This window comes from Ipomoea nil, unplaced genomic scaffold, assembly GCF_001879475.1.
Source record: "Ipomoea nil cultivar Tokyo-kokei standard unplaced genomic scaffold, Asagao_1.1 scaffold1848, whole genome shotgun sequence".
Taxonomy (NCBI): Eukaryota; Viridiplantae; Streptophyta; class Magnoliopsida; order Solanales; family Convolvulaceae; genus Ipomoea; species Ipomoea nil.
In genome coordinates, this window is record NW_017618276.1 from 583,365 (window position 1) to 600,198 (window position 16,834).

Genomic DNA, 16,834 nt, shown 5'->3' on the forward strand with positions numbered 1-16,834 from the left:
ACTCGAACAGTTGAGAACTGTTGGGTTGAGCTTTCCTCTTATGTGGTAAATAGCTCATATTTGAACCAAGTCAATTTTATCCACTATTTTTTAGACATGATTATTAATAATAATAATAATAATAATAATAATAACAATAGTTGGGGATATAAGGAGTTGGGGAAGTAGAAGTGTTAAGCATGTGAAGAGTTGAAGAAATTTATTCCCATTTAATCTTCATTATTTCCATGTTCAAGTATTGAGATTATAAAAGAAGCTTCTTCATTATTCTCCAAGCATTCACATATACATATGAGAGATTGATTCGGCAGTAAGGTTAAGAGAAGGGAAAAACTATTCTCCCTTCATTCTTTTCATTTGGCAGTGCGAGGAACTTGCCGTGAGTTTGCCGAACTTGTTGGGTACAATCTTCATCAAATGTTTTGAAGGTCAGCTTGCATTTATTCCCGGCATCTTTTGGGTAATCTCGTATTACTTATATTCATGTTATCTTGTTCGTGGTAGTTGAATATTTTTGAGTACGTACGAGATATTATTCCTAATATTTAGCCTGTGAATTTTAAAGGATGTATTTGGCCTAGAATTGGTGTATTTGATGATTTGTGGATGTATGGCTCGTGTGGTAGCTTGAACCTGTGTACCAAAGATTTGTTATAGTGGAATTGTTGGTGGTGGTGGTCTCGTGGTTTTGGGGTTTTCACGTAAATCTTGTGTTCCTTGTTTTGTTATTTATTTTTGGATATTGTGTATCATCTTGTGTTTGTGCTCCTCTCGGTTCTATGATTTTTCATTGTCACAGGAAGTGTGATTTTTCCCAACAAAAACAGCTAATACAATTTGATATTAGCCATAGTTAACACGACCAAAATCATTAAAATCAGCTGTCACGACCAATTTGCTATCTATTGGTCATGAATAACGCGACCAAAACAGTTAAAATCAGTTAACACAATCTGCTATTAGTCATGGATAACCCGACCAACACTTGTTTGAATGAATTATTATCTTGTTTGTTTCTTTAATTTGCAGGTGGCAATCAAGAGGGTGTACTATGAATCAAGAGAAGGGGTACAAGAATTTGTGTCGGAAGCGGTTACCGGAATTTAGTCCCGTTTCTGGGCTACTGCTGGCAAAAATCGGAGTTGTTTCTGGTGTACGAGTACATGCCAAACGGAAGCCTCAAGGAGTTCTTGTACCAGAAACCAAACAACTCTCTGAATTGGGCCCAGAGATTCGCGGTGATCAACGGGATAGCGGCGGCGCTGCTGTATCTACATGAAGAATGGGATCAAGTCACGATTCCCAGAGAAATAAACACCGGCAACATCTTTCTGGATGGCGAATTGTGGATTGGGTGTTTTCCAGGTGGATTAAAGGCGATATTGTGCAGGCAATGGATCCGAATTTGGGGAATGGGTTTGCGAAATCGGAGGTGGAGATGGTGTTGAAGCTTGGGTTGCTGTGTACTCACTCCGAGTCGAGGGCACGGCCGAGCATGCGGCGGGTGGTTCAGTATTTGGGCGGTGGTTTGGAGCTGCCGGAGTTATCGTCCACCAACTTCCGGATAATGGTTTAGATATATTGTAATCCGCTAATGTTATCAACTAGTTAACACAATCAATTAGTTAATGTTATCAACTAGTTATATTCAATTACACCCTCTAATTAACTCAATTAGCTAGCTATCATTTACCAAAAAAGGGCTAATAACAGTCGTTATATCGCGTCAAACGGCGCCGTTTCTATAGTTATAACGGAGTGACCCTATAGTGTGTCTAAACCAACACTGTCTCACGTATTATTTTTATATTATCAAATGAAACTGCAGTTATATCAAAATGATACTGTAGTTATGGTGAAATGAAACTACAGTATGTATAAAATGAAACTGAATAACATTTCACATATTTGAGTGTATATTGTACAATGAAGCTGTAATTATATTGAAATGATCATGTAGTTGTGTGTTAATGAAACTATAGTGTATATAAAATAAAATTAAATAACATTTTCACATATTTGAGTGTATAAATATTGAATGAAACTATAGTTATATCAAAGTGAAACTGTAGTTGTGTTGAAATGAAACTGCAGTATATACAAAATGAAACTGAAGAATAGAGTTATTTTTTGCAAAAATTTTATTTCTTTTCATTAAACAAAACGACGTCGTTTTGATGCGTGGTGCATGATCGATCATGCACCGCGGTGCACGATATAATTTGCGTGCTAATAATACTTGGGCCAAATAGGGTCAATTATACTTGGGAGTTGGGATATGTTAATTGAATTCTCACTTTACATGGAATGATTTACATTCAATATAATGGGCAAATTATGTTGTGCATTCGTGTGCACCATGCATGGTGTACACGGATGCAAAAACAACGTCATTTTAACTAAAAATGCATGTTCAATTTAAAAAAAAATATTCAGTTTCGATTCCTGTCAACAACATTATGTTGTGCATAATTTCTAAATGTATAGTTATGAAATTATGGGTGTATAGTTAGCAATTCTGGATTTATAGTTATGAAATTATGGATGTGTAGTTATGCAATTCTGAATGTATAGTTATAAAGTTATGCAATTCTGGATTTATAGTTATGAAGTTATGGATATGTAGTTATGCAATTCTGGATGTATTGTAATGAAGTTATGGATGTGTAAATATGCAATTCTGGATGTGTAGTTATGCAATTCTAGATGTATTGTAATGAAGTTATGGATGTGTAAATATGCAATTCTGGATGTGTAGTTATGCAATTTTGGATGTATAGTTATGCAATTCTGAATGTATAGCTATGAAATTATAAATGTGTAGTTATGCAATTCTGAATTTATTTATTTTTTAACGTCGACGCCAAAACGACGTCGTTTTTTTATGGTGCACACGGATGCACAACATAACAACTCAATATAATGCGTATAAAATTTTTACATTTCTATAATACTAAATTACTAATGGTATAGACCAGGACTATGTGGTCTAATGGTACCCGAGTTGGACTTCCATTTGGAAGGTTGTGAGTTCGAGCCTCACTATGAACAGATACTACAATCTAATAGAGCTAGTAGCATTCAAAAAAAAAAATGGTATATCTTCTATCTTCTATTATAATATAGCAGAATCTATAGTTCCCGCCAAAACTATATATATATAGTACTTAATTGAATTAAATTGGGAAGAATATAGAATTAAATTCTTCAATGCTGTGTCTGTTCAGAATCCAAGTCTGTTTAGAATTCAAATACATAAAAATATTAGAGGATATATTTAATTTAAAAGAATAAATAAGGATGCAACTTTTCAGATTATACAAATACAAATCAATAAAAAATTAAATACATTGTTGATACACAATTAAATTCATCAATGTCGTGTCTGTTCAGAATCCACGTCTGTTCAGAATTCAAATACATAAAAATATTAGAGGTATATTTAAAAGAACAAATAAGGATGCAACTTTTCAGATTACTAACGTAAATATCCAAGGATTTGATTCCTCAACAATTCTATAAATAATGAATTACACAGGCCTATGCATTCAACCACACGTTGCTGAACAACAAGTCCCTTCCAAGAATATCTCTCATCTCTCATACATTATGTATTCCATGTATATTCTTGGAAGTGATATTTACACTTCAATGTTAGGAGTCCAATGGATCAGATCCAAGCAGATCGTATTTCATGACGAGGAGGTAAGCTTTATGAATAAATAAATATTTCAATACTATTTTATCATTACTTACTACTGATTTCTAATATACATAGTACTGATTACTGGATTTTGGCCTATATCTATATTACTTCTTTCTAAGTCTAAAAAGGATAGCAACACTGTAATGTTAAAAGATTTATAGAGGCTTACCTCAGAAACCAGGGAGAAGTTCTGAACCTGCAAAGTAATAGGAAGCCATCAAAATCAATGGAAAAATTTGATAATGTGATAGGAACTTATTTCAAATATACATAGTACTGATTTCTAATGAAACTTGATTTTTGATATCATGACCTTCTGTGCTTCAACTGTTTATGACAATTGTTGATTGACTTCAAGGGATCTTGAGGTGTTTCTACCACAGCACTATGTATATTTTTATTCAACTTTATTTGCAAAAGAAAATTCATCAATAAATGATAAGTTAAACAGAATTAAAACACAACTATAAACAACTAACTTTTTGCAGGAAAACTCATAGAGGATGTACATTATGAATAATCTTCAGTATTTGCAAGTTTTCAAGAATTGCTAACACTTATTGGGAAAAGGACATAAAAATCTATTTTATTTAGGCTCATGCTTAAAATTAATTAAATCAAATTGGCAGAAATGATTTATTTTCAAAATTTGATAACAATTATTTGAATACTTTGCAATAAATAGCACACATAAAACTCTTAGTATTCTAAGATGCATAATAAAGATCAATCTTTTACTTTGCACTGAACCAGTTTTAAAGAAACCCATGACCTTCCTCTCTAAATCTGAAATTATAAAAGAGACTTCATACATCATCAGAAAACATTTTCAGAACCATCTCTCCAGACATATAGTCAGTATTTTCATACTCAAGACAACATGAGGAAAATTACATGCATCTTCAATCACTATTGGGTCTAAGAGGAAGCATCTGGACCAAAACAAAGGTAAATCTATCTACTATTCTGATTATTACACCACTGATGTTTTAAAAATCTTATGTATGACTGAAAACTACCACAGGAGAGAGTAAATCTTAGTACACACTTAGGCAGACCTTTGCAAACATAGTCAGAAAATAAATCACATAACCATGAACCAATATAGTTTTGTGTCTAGCATGTATCAAGCTTTACGGTCAACCTATGAATATATACAAACATGAACCTGAACAAAAAATCTGGAAAAGATTGAAATCTGTTCTAAATCTAAAGAATGAAAAAACTCATCTTTGTAGCAAATTGCCGTTTACTTTTTCTGCATCCCAACATGTGCCTGAAAAATATTAACATAATATTAAACTTAATTGTTAAATAGAAAGTCTGCATATAAAAAAATACTAATAACAACAAAATGAAAGAATTTTGCTTCAAATCTGGTTTTAGAACTACGAATCCACCAAATAGATTACAAGATAATGGGGATAAAAATACAAAATTTGTTGTCAAAATCGTCATGCATGTGATTTCGATTGAAGGATTTCATCAGATCTACACTTAACCATCGACTTAGTAGGTAAACAAACCCTTCACAGTTAGGGTTCACTGTATCTATTCAATTTCTTAAAAATTGTATAATAGAATTGGAATTAAGTGAGAGATATACTAGATAACTTAACGGAATCGAGAACTTAACTAAGAAATTGAAGTACAATGTACAGATATAAAATTGAAGTAGTTAACTAAGACAAAGTAGGCCATACGAACAGTGTTAGGATCATCTCACCAACCACCGGCGTCTGGATTTAGTGTTGAACCACCGGCGTAGCGAAGAAGAATGGGACTGAACATTCTGAAATGGAATGCGTGGGGAGAGAAAATAGCAGAGTTGAGGACAAGGGGCGGTTAGGGTAGAGAAGTAATATTGCCCAAATTCGAATAAAATTGATTATTAAATTTAGTAATATTATTAAATTTGATTATTTATATTAATATAATAAATAATTTGTTAGTTTATATTATTATATTAGTGTTAAGGGAAGGTGGGGCAATTTATATCATGCACTCGTGTGCGCATTGCATTGTCCGCCTTGATGCAAAACGACATCGTTTTCGTTTTAGATTTTTTTTTTAAATTTCGCTACCCTATGTTGGCAGTTAATTTTTCTTTAAAAAAATTCTCATGTTAAAAAATGTACATAATTTTATATTAGAATACACATAGTTGTATATAAACAAATACACATAGTTGTATAAACAAATACACATAATTGTATAAAAAATACACATAATTGTATACATAAATACACATATTGTATAAACAAATACACATAATCACGTCAACTTCGTACGACGTCGTTTTGGGAGGCACGGGGTGCACAGTGCTCTGTGCCCGTGGTGCAGAGTATAACGATTGGGAAGGAGGTGGTCATCGGACGGTTGAAACGGAAAGCGAGGTGGTCGTCGAACGGTTGAAACGGAAAGTGCAGAGACGAAGGTCATAGAGTGATGCTTTTGGAAATGAATTATTTGGTTGAAGAGTGAAGACAGAGATGGGGATGAATGATATTATTATTATTATTATTAGTAATTTGTAATAATAATAAAATTATTTGACTCAGTTTTGTGTTAAAAATGTGTTAGAGCAACCACATCAATCCATAATATGGAGATAATGTAAGTTGAATTCTCTCATGTTGAAGATAATAACAAATGTGGAGAAGGAAGAATGCAAAAATAATTCTCCTGCAAAGGAGGGGAGAATGGAAGAAGAAGAAAAAAAAAAAAAAAAAAAAAAAAGCAATCATGGGAGGGTATTTCATCTATTTTTTTTTTTATATTTTAACTTTTTTTGTTTTGTTTTTTCTTTTTTCTCTCTCCCCTCTCACTTTCTCTTTCCTAATCACTCTTACATTATCCTCCAAATCTCCCCAACTAATGTGGATGCTCTTAGTAATGTCAGTTGAGATCAGAGCTGTTGGTATTAATATACTTTATTATTATTATTATTATAATACATTTTGTAATATATATTAATTTTGTAATTATTTGATTTTATGTAACCCTTTAATATTAAGTATATTAGTTGTCCTTAGTTAAGGTATTTAAATGTCTTTTGTTCCAAACAATTACAATTTAATTATCTAATGATTTATTTACTATATTATGAAAACAATGATTATAATATGTATCTGTGCATCGCACGGGACAATACTAGTAGAGTATAATTAAATATGTTAGTATGTTTCCAAGTCGTGTCACTTTAAAACTTTTGTATGCACTTCAGGTTTCCGTCACCGGAAAGAAAGTGTAAACGCGAAAATTTAAATTGTATAAATTAAATTTAAAGGGTATTAATTGCAAATAGTATGTATCAAATAGGAAGGATACCCTTTGTAATTTAATATATAATGGTGAGTGTGTAGGAGAAATCTAACAAACTCCCATTATTTAGATAATTCTCAAATTTAATTTAATTTAATTATTTGAATTAAATATGAGAAATGTATCGGGACACCATCACGTCTATGTTTATGATTCCATCCAATTTTAAACAATATCCAATTATTCAAAATTCTTCCAAATTATATAATCCACTTATAATTCAATCTTTATACCCTGCACCACGGTGCACACAGCACCATGCGTCCCGCGCCTCTCAAAACGATGTCGTTTTGATAAGTTGTGTGGCGAGTTGACGTGACAGAGTGTATGTGTATTATGTTATATAATTATGTACATTCTGGTATACAATTATGTACATTTTTTATATGATTATGTACACTCGAACACACGATTTTTTTTAACAGTTAAAAGTTTATGTACATTCTCATATACAATTATGTACATTTTCAAAACATGATTTTTTTAACAAGTAAACAGCAAACACGGAAAAGCTAAATTTTCAAAAAAAAATGTAAAATGACGTCGTTTTGCACCAGGGCGCACAATGCAATGCGCACCCTGGTGCACGATATAAATTGCCCTTTTAATTTTGATTGGCCAAACCAAGTTAGAACTCGTCAATTATGCAGCCTAATTAATCCAAATAGTATGGTCCAGCTCTATTAAATATTCTTTCAAATTGGACTAGCAATTTAGTAGAAGTCTTATTTAAGTAATTAGACCAATTAGTTATGGCAAATTATTTTGTGGACCTAGGTGCACCTTACAAGGTGAACCTGAATTCAAAATACAAAATTTATATATTAAATTTAGAGTTAATACCCAAAATGGTCCTCCGACTATTAGCTAATACTCAATTTTGTCTCAAAGTATTAAATATACTCAATTTAGTCCTCTAACTTTTAAAATGGTACCCAAAATGATCCTCCGTTACAATTTCCATCTATCTGCCGTTATTTTGAGGGGCAAAAATGTCCTTTTATTAGGATGTTGTGTTCCACGTCCGGTGACAGTAGCCAGAATAACCATGTTAGTGCCGACGACGTCGTTTGATTCTTGATAATATGACCTCATCGGCAAACTTGTGTAGATCTGAATTGATTTTTGCAATTTTCGCTCTGATCCCTTGTTGAGGAATTTCTTGATTATGTAAAAAAAAAAAAAAAAAATGGCAACGCGTACATGAATCTGCCGGAGCTCAGAGTCGCCGCATCCTCGAAAGGATGAGTTCATTGTCGCTATCGTTAAGGAAGGATCGTGGAACATGGTACCATATCTGTGTTGGTTTGCCACAATTGAAGACGCATTTATTGTTGTCGTATGATCCTCTATAATCACAAGGGTCCGAGGAGCAACCTTCCTCCGCTAAAAAGCTCGTACAGTAACGACTTAAGTTGTTGCCATTCACCCACGCAAACCCCTTGCCTAAACAAACCAAGTCTACCACAACAACTGGATCTTTTCCCAGCCATGTCGAATAATGAACCATAGTTCTAAAGACCAGCATCAACACTCAAAATCAAGATTTGGTTCTTTCCATGTTTGAATTTCACTTTGGTCTCGAAGACAGACTTGGGAATCCCATAAGTGGTCCAATTGGAACCAATGAAGTCCTCATTCACATAAAGGTGCAATGGAGGACCACTGTTGTTAATCCTAATGCTCATATCATTGCTCCAAATTGGATCATCCTTGTCTAGGTTCACACTGCCTTCAACAAAGTTCAGCAATAATTTATAGTCAACTCCTTGGTAGTTGATGGTCATGATGCCGTGGACCTTGCCAGGGCAGGCGGCGAGGACGTCGGTGGACCAATCCAGAAAGAGGCGGCGGTTCTTGATGAATCCCGGTAATGCTCCGACTAAGGGTATAATTTGAAGCCTGGTTTAGTGGGTTTTTGGTGTATTGCAGCGAGGAAGGAGATGAGTGAAAGGAAGGAGAGAAAGAACTGTTTCATGTCCAAGAAAGCTGTGCGGCTGAGAATGGATACAGGATAAACGGGTTTGGAGCAAATAAAATGACTTCTTTGCCCTCAAAATAACGGTGGATTGATGACAATTGTAACGGAGGACTTAATTGGGTTTGATTTAAAAAGTGAGAGGACTAAATTGAATACGATTAATACTTTAGGACAAAATTGAGTATTAGCTAATAGTCGGAGGACCATTTTGGGTATTAACTCTTAAATTTACAATTTACATACGACTCGAGTTCATGGTATAACACTATAACTGTTGATTAATTATTTATTGGGTCATTTAATCAACCCAATTAAATAAATATTAGCCCAATTTAATGAAAATTAAAGTAATCAATTATCAATCAAAGTCTAACATCACGCAAATCACAGCCCATTTAAATTTTCAATGCTTTAACTCTGTGTGCTGCTTTCAAATAAAATTGGAATATTTTGCACTTTTAGTCCCACGACTATAGTGGCACTGGCAGAATTGATCCACGACTTTTGAACCTTGCAATTTTAGTTCACGACTATTGATTTTATTGCAAAAATGGTCCTTCCGGCCACTTTTCCGTCAAAATTTCACCGGAAAAAAAATCTCTATTTTTATCCGGGTTAAAATTGACATTTTACTTATCTCAAAAAATTAAAAGAAAAAAATTGATATTTGACTACATACAATATTACTGAGTTACATACTACTGCCCCAGGTGGCGGAGTACATGTACCACTCCAATGCTGCTGCCGGATAACCCAACTAGCCCGGGGAACGCCACGGACGCTCCGCCGCTTACTGACAGCCCTGCCTGCTCCAGGAACTCCGCCGCCTGGGGCAGTAGTATGTAGCCCAGTAATATTGCATGTAGTCAAATATCAATTTTTTTCTTTTAATTTTTTGAGATAAGTAAAATGTCAATTTTAACCCGGCTAAAAATGGAAAAAAAAAAATTTCTGGTGAAATTTTGACGGAAAAGTGGACGGAAGGACTATTTTTACAAAAAATTAATAGTCGTGAACTAAAATTATAAGGTTCAAAAGTCGTGAATCAATTCTACCAGTGTCACTATAGTCGTGGAACTAAAAGTGCAAAAAACTCAATAAAATTGTGTATTTTTGAATCTAGGTCTTCAGAATCATTTGACTGCTAACAGAGAGAATCTTGTTTTGAAGGAGGAGGAGAGAGTCCATAAAACTGAACCTTCCTGATGTACCGGAGCTCTGCCTCAGATTCTCTTTTAACGGCCGTAAAATCGACGTTACGGAAAAGAACTTCACTCTTCTCCAATAATTCACCTACCAGCGGAGGTGGTTGGCGGGTTGTTGAAGACAATTTTAGCCATCAGCAGCAGCAGCAGCGCCACTGTTCCTCAGCAGGTGAAAATTCCCATTTCAATCGCTCTAATCTTTTTGTTTTCTTTAGATTTTGCTCAAAATTTAAGTAGTATCTGTGGGTCAAGCTTGCAATTTCCTATTTTCTTGATTTTATGGGCCAAGATTGAGTTTTTATGGGATTTTTGACAATTTCCATGAGTGTTATGGTTGTCTCTTTGTTGTGAAACCATATGGTTTAAGTTCATTGCAAGAACAGCATTGGAGAATGGGAAATAATTTAGGGAAATGAAGAATTATAAGCTTAGTGATTGTTTGGCCTGTAGTGGAGCTTATCTGCCCAAATGACATTGCTTAGGCCAAAGAGTAAAAAGAGAAAAATATCCTTTTCAAGTCAAATAAGTGGCAATAGCTCCTTTGTTAAAGAAGTTTCCATAATTGAGACTTTTCAAGAAAGCATCCTTTTCTATAGACTGTAATAGTTGGCCCAAACATGCATTTAGTGAAACTGATTTGGGCTCCTTTCTGGCAATTATGGAGAGTTTTCTGAAAGCAGTGTGTAGGGAGTAGTTAAAAGCAGGGGAATAGAGATCCTAATATGATGGTGAAAAACTTAATATAAAGATCCTAATGCTACCTGTTCGATGAGGTAAAAACAATATCTTTTACCTTAAAAAGGTTTACAGTGATGAAGTGGGCTTTACCAAACAAATGTGCTTCTGAGATAATAAGTCATTTGCTTATTCGATGTCCCATTTCATTTAGATTTTTTCACTTCCTCTCTGTCTTATTCTAAGTTTGCAAATATGAGGCTTTTTTCTTTTTAAGCTTTGAACTTAACTAAAGGGTTTGTTGAAGACATGCCAGCCCGAAGAACCACTTGAATGCATGACTACAAAAACTAACTCTTTTTATTCTGATTCTTATACATGCGAGGGGATATTTCATCTTTTAACATATTGTGTATAAGATTTTTGTCGGTGCAGGCATATTGGGGAAGAATCTAAAGATGGGTAAAAATGGGAGTAGTCACATTACCCGTGTTCTCTTTTGTGGTCCTAATTTTCCTGCCGCTCATAATTATACAAGAGAATATGTGAAAGACTATTCATTTATACAGGTACTTAAACTTTGTTTCATTTCTTTTGGATTTTATTCATTGTTCAACATGTTACAAAAATTTAACATTGCTGGACAACATTGTGGTCCGTTGTAGGTTGATGATATTCCGTTCGTCTATATTCCTGCTGTGATCAAAGACTATGATATATGTGTAGTTAAAAACTTGGGGCTAAACTCTGATCTTATCTCTAGAGCAAAGAGGATGAAACTTATAATGCAGTTTGGAGTTGGGCTCGAAGGTTAGTTATTGTTTTTGTTAGTAAACATTCGCTAATTTTGGCCCTGTTTGGTAAAAAATTGGCCTATAGACCAATTTTAGCTTATTTGACCACTATTGATTGTTTGATTTAGTTAAAATATCAATATAAGTGTTTGGTTAATTAGCTTTTTGCAACTCCAAAATGCTAAAATTCAAAAAGCTACTCTAAGCAACTTTTTTAATTAGCTTTTTCAGAAAAGAAATTATACCAAACAGCTATCAGCTAACAGCTAATTTACCAAACACTTTTCCACAACAGCTAATGTTATCAAATAGTTATACCCTCTAATTAACACAATCAGCTAACAGCTAACAGCCATTTACCAAACAGGGCCTTTATCTTTAGGTGTGTTAACTTTATCCAATTGTGTATTGTATTTGTGCGTTGATCTCTAATGCTGATTGGTCCACTTGTCACCTTTCGCTAAAGGTGTTGACATCACTGCTGCTACAGCCCATGGCATTAAGGTTGCTAGAATCCCGAGTGGTGCGACTGGAAATGCAACTTCGTGTGCTGAAATGGCCATATATCTGATATTGGGTCTTTTGCGTAAACAAGTTGGTGCATAATTTTCATTCGTGCGAAATTAATACTGAATCGCGATGCAAAAAACTCAGGGCATTTAACTTTTCTCGCAGCATGAAATGGATATTGCTATAAAGCAGAAAAAGCTCGGAGAACCAATTGGCGACACCCTGCTAGGGAAAACGGTGAGATTTCATTTTGTTCCATGAGATTTCATTTCTCGAGATTTCCTTCCATAACCTCTCCTCGATCTTTGTAGGTCTTCATAATGGGGTATGGCAATATCGGGATTCACCTGGCAAAACGTTTGCGACCATTTGATGTGAGAATACTTGCTACAAAGCGGAGTTGGCCATCACACATGGAGAATAATGGTGGGCGTGACCTGGTGGACGAAAAGGGTAGCCATGATGATATCTTGAAATTTGCGAGCAAAGCTGACATTGTTGTATGTTGCTTGTCCATGAATAGCGAAACGGTGAGATTTCATTTTGTTCTTTTTTTGGTCGTTTTATTCCAAGAAAACTTTATGGTCATGTCAAATTGATTGCTACAATATTGTCCTTACAGGCCAGGATAGTGAACAATGACTTCTTATCTTCAATGAGAAAGGTTTGTGTGCTCTGACTTGTAACGTTTTTTCTTCATCTGTGTTATAAACTAAGATTGAACCAGGGTCACTTAACTGGGCTATAATGCACATGAGCCAAACCACACTAAAAGATTGAATTCAACTAATTAGCTAGTGTAACCCGTGACCTTATAAACTCATATGTTCTCTCTTATTTTATCAATATGGGACTCTTAACGATCTGTTTTTGCCTTGTTCCCGTAAGCACCATTGGTACGAGATGGATATCTATAATAGTGGTCCGTTTTAAAACCTTTTTCAGGGTGCTATTCTAATTAATATAGCTCGAGGTGGTCTATTGGACTATGATGCTGTTTTCAATCATCTGAAATGTGGACACTTGGGAGGTTTAGGAATCGATGTTGCTTGGACCGAACCATTTGATCCTGACGACGCCATTCTGAACTTTCGAAATGTCATAATCACCCCCCATGTTGCGGGTGTCACAGAATCCTCGTATAGGTACATGGCCAAGGTATGTCTCGTGATAATGTTAGGGCGTATCATTCCATTATTCCTTATGTTAATCTAAAGAAAACCCGGTATTCATGTCTTTTGCTAGATAGGTGGGTGCGTGAGTTTTGGTAGTCGAACATTTGCAGAACCGCAATCTCTGCTTTTCTGATACTTGAAACTACGTAACATCACAGGTTGTCGGAGATGTTGCACTTCAGCTTCATGCAGGGACGCCTTTAACCGGGATAGAAATCGTGAATTGATAGAACCCACCATTTGTGCCTACTCTCTCGTCACATTGGTTTATACAGGCGTTGGATTTTCGTTTTCAAGATTCTGCAGTTTTGCTGGAGAAGTTGCTCGTGGCGTGGTGTTACAAGCGAAAAAACTAGGTTGAAACTTGCAGTATCAATGACTCCATTAAAGAGCTTGAGGAAGATGGTGAAGAATGTATGTCTCATAAATAATGATTGAGGTTGTAGGTCTTATCCTATGTTAAAATTTGTACTATGATATACAATATGCTTATAAGCTCATTTCCCCGAATAAAGCATCGCTCTTGACACCAAGTACCTTGTGGTTTGATTGGATCATTGTTTCATTTCATAAGGAATCCTAATTGGGGATGACATAACTGCTAAACATATACCAAGAATATGTTAGAATATACTAAGAAAACATCGCTCTTGACTTCGTATATTCTGAGTCAATTTATGTTTTTAAAACACAAAAAATGTCCACACCATGTGTGAAAAGTTATGCGGTGAAATAAGCAGGCTCTCTAGCACAAGAAGTGTATATACGATCGGTTACGACTAAGACAATATTAGGATTAGGATCAGTTTCGTATGACTACAAATACAGTACAAGGATTAGTCCTGGGATGGATCTCCCACCAAGTTTGCTTGTTGATTTAAGTTTGTGAGCTCGGGACGCTTGATAGTGGGTCGGTGGTCTTCGAGTTAATAATACTAGTTCTCAAGTGGTTCCAAAGTCCTCCTCTCCGTAATAAATGCGGTATTTATAGTTGAGGAGAGGATGCAAGTTCCGACTACAAATACAGTACAAGGATTAGTCCTGGGATGGATCTCCCACCAAGTTTGCTTGTTGGTTTAAGTTCGTGAGCTCGGGACGCTTCATAGTGGGTCGGTGGTCTTCGAGTTAATAATACTGGTTCTCAAGTGGTTCCAAAGTCCTCCTCTCCGTAATAAATGCGGTATTTATAGTTGAGGAGAGGATGCAAGTTCCGGGCCTTCGGCATGTAGGGCATGTGGAGCACATGCATAGGTCCAGGCCGGGGCCAAAGGGGTTGCACGCACGTGTCGCAATATGTCTGAGGAGGCATGATTATACCGGGGCTTGATCTCCATGTCGGCCCGATCCCATATGGTTGGGCTGCATGCTACTCACTAGGAGACCCGCAGGCATGTTCACATGAGGCGCCTGGTGAGAGGTTAGGTCACGAAGTATAGGCAAGATGGTCGGGTCGGGTCGAATCATGTATGTCTAGCACGGAGGGTCCAGGACCGACCGGGGATAATCCCCATCACCCTGGCTCTTATGTCACGTTCGGCGCATGTTTATTTGATGAAGTTGGAGGATTCTTGGCTGCTACAAATGGCTCAATGGATTGTATATGGCTGAAGCTATGGCTTGCAAGGAGGCACTCACATGGATTAAATCTAGAGGTATACTTGAAATTTGTATTTAGTATCGGATTGCCTCAACCTAATTCAAACTTTGGTAAACATGAAATTGGATAGCTCTTATCTTGGTTTTATTATTTTTTTATTCTAAAACTATCTGTAACTAGTTCTTTTCTTGTATTTTTCAATATGTTCGGGCTCTATGAGTTGAGATAATGTTCCCCCTCACTTTCTTCATACTTTGATTTAATATATGCAAAAAAAAAAAAAACAAAAAAACAAAAAAAAAAACAAAACAAAAACAAAAAACAAAAACAAAAAAAAAAAAAACAAAAAAAAAAAAAAAACAAAACAAAACAAAACAAAAAAAAAAAAAAAAATCTAAAAGCAATTCAATGAGCATTTTCACTTTTTTTTTAAAAAAAAAAAAAAAAAAACTCCGTATATAGTTATTTCACTCTCTTGAGCGGAGCGTTATGCTGTGCAATCGTGTGCGTCATACAAGGTGCATACGGGATTGGATCCATAATTTCTATACTATAGATCCATAATTTCTATACTATAGATTCATAATTTCTATACTATAGATTCATAATTTTTATACTGTAGATTAATAATTTCTAAACTATAAATTCATAATTTCTAAATTGTATAGTTATCAAATTTATTAACATATAATTAAGTGATTTGTGAATATAGTTCAACAATTGGGAATATGAACATTGAAAATTATGAAAATAGAGTTTTGTAATAATTGTGAATATAGATTCAATAATTATGAATCTATAGTATAGAAATTATGGATCAAATTTCGTGTGCACCATGCATGGTGCACACGGTTTCACATCATAATTTGCCCTCTTGAGCCATGTGGGCCCATATCATATCATAACCGCAATTTAAGGTCCGTTTCGAGATATTCAAGTTTCTGTCATCGGGAGGGGAGTGTAAACGCGAAAACTTGAATTGTATATATTAAATTCAAAGTATATCGGTTACAAGTAGTATGTATCAAACAGGAAGGGGTACAATCTCTAGCTAGATGCGAGAAGTCCTCTGATTCTCTACTAGAAGTGTGTCGAATCATCCTAGTTCCTTTCTGAAGGATATCCAGAGTCAAGTAGCTTGTTATTCTATGAAGGGCTTATATGCAGTTGATCTTCAAAGAAGGGCTTCCGGTACACAAATGGCGTGTTCCTTAGCGCAGATGTATGTGTTGGAAAAATAGCATTAAAATAGCTTTTTAAGTGACTATTTTGTGGTACAATTATCAGTGGGGTCCACTTTCGATTTGGGTCGGATCAAATTGGATTCGGGTTCTTCTAGTGAGATGAAGAGATTGATATATTGTACGCTTAAAACGGATAATGGGTGAATGAGATATTGATTCTCAAAGTAGACCCATTGAGTTAGAAAAATGAAGGGAAAAAGTGAGCTTTTGTCCCACATTGGTTTGGAAAGAGGATTTGCCCCCCCCCCCCCACCCCCCTTTATACAAGAGTTCTTTTGGAGCTTGTAGAATTGTATAGCATAGAGGCTCTCTCGCGTGGGGGGTGGGGGGGGGGGTTGGGGTGCAAATCAAATTCCAACTAGAAACGAGATCGAAAAGGCTTGCAGGCACGAATGTCGTTCGTAAATTGGCTGGGGGGGGGGGGGTGCAAATCAAATTCCAACTAGAAACGATATCGAAAAGACTTGATTCAAGCCCGAGCTCGTGTGCGCCAGGGGTGCAAATCAAATTCCAACTAGAAACGATATCGAAAAGACTTGATTCAAGCCCGAGCTCGTGTGCCCCGGGGGTGCAAATCAAATTCCAACTAGAAACGATATCGAAAAGGCTTGATTCAAGCCCGA

General features: G+C 35.5%; 1 protein-coding gene and 1 long non-coding RNA gene across 4 annotated transcripts; one reads left to right on the forward strand and one right to left on the reverse strand.

Moving 5' to 3' along the window:
* Positions 1-3,252: 3,252 nt before the first annotated feature.
* Positions 3,253-5,533, reverse strand: LOC109193246. Of its 2 annotated transcripts, none has more exons than XR_002056235.1 (4): positions 5,433-5,533; positions 4,020-4,982; positions 3,876-3,902; positions 3,253-3,402 (listed from the first exon to the last, which is right to left on the reverse strand). It is a non-coding gene; the product is annotated as an uncharacterized LOC109193246 (long non-coding RNA). The 2 variants fall into 2 exon arrangements; XR_002056236.1 differs by having other exon boundaries at positions 5,414-5,525.
* Positions 5,534-10,141: 4,608 nt separating this feature from the next.
* Positions 10,142-13,938, forward strand: LOC109193278 (hydroxypyruvate reductase-like). 2 transcript variants are annotated; one of them, XM_019344133.1, is made up of 9 exons: positions 10,142-10,385; positions 11,327-11,460; positions 11,557-11,701; positions 12,152-12,279; positions 12,361-12,432; positions 12,507-12,725; positions 12,818-12,859; positions 13,141-13,353; positions 13,529-13,938. In XM_019344133.1, the coding sequence occupies exons 1-9, from the start codon at positions 10,217-10,219 to the stop codon at positions 13,595-13,597; spliced, it is 1,191 nt and encodes a 396-aa protein (XP_019199678.1). In that variant the 5' UTR covers positions 10,142-10,216; the 3' UTR covers positions 13,598-13,938. The 2 variants fall into 2 exon arrangements, with proteins under 2 accessions (XP_019199678.1, XP_019199677.1); XM_019344132.1 differs by having other exon boundaries at positions 10,142-10,384; positions 11,320-11,460.
* The last annotated feature ends 2,896 nt before the right edge of the window (positions 13,939-16,834 follow it).

Excerpts from the sequence above, each read along its gene's own strand:
- LOC109193278 (XM_019344132.1), top strand. The coding sequence starts at position 10,217 with ATGTACCGGAGCTCTGCCTCAGATTCTCTTTTAACGGCCGTAAAATCG. Across the intron at positions 12,280-12,360 it reads TGGGTCTTTTGCGTAAACAA|CATGAAATGGATATTGCTAT; the intron begins GTTGGTGCATAA and ends CTTTTCTCGCAG. Across the intron at positions 12,726-12,817 it reads TGTCCATGAATAGCGAAACG|GCCAGGATAGTGAACAATGA; the intron begins GTGAGATTTCAT and ends TTGTCCTTACAG.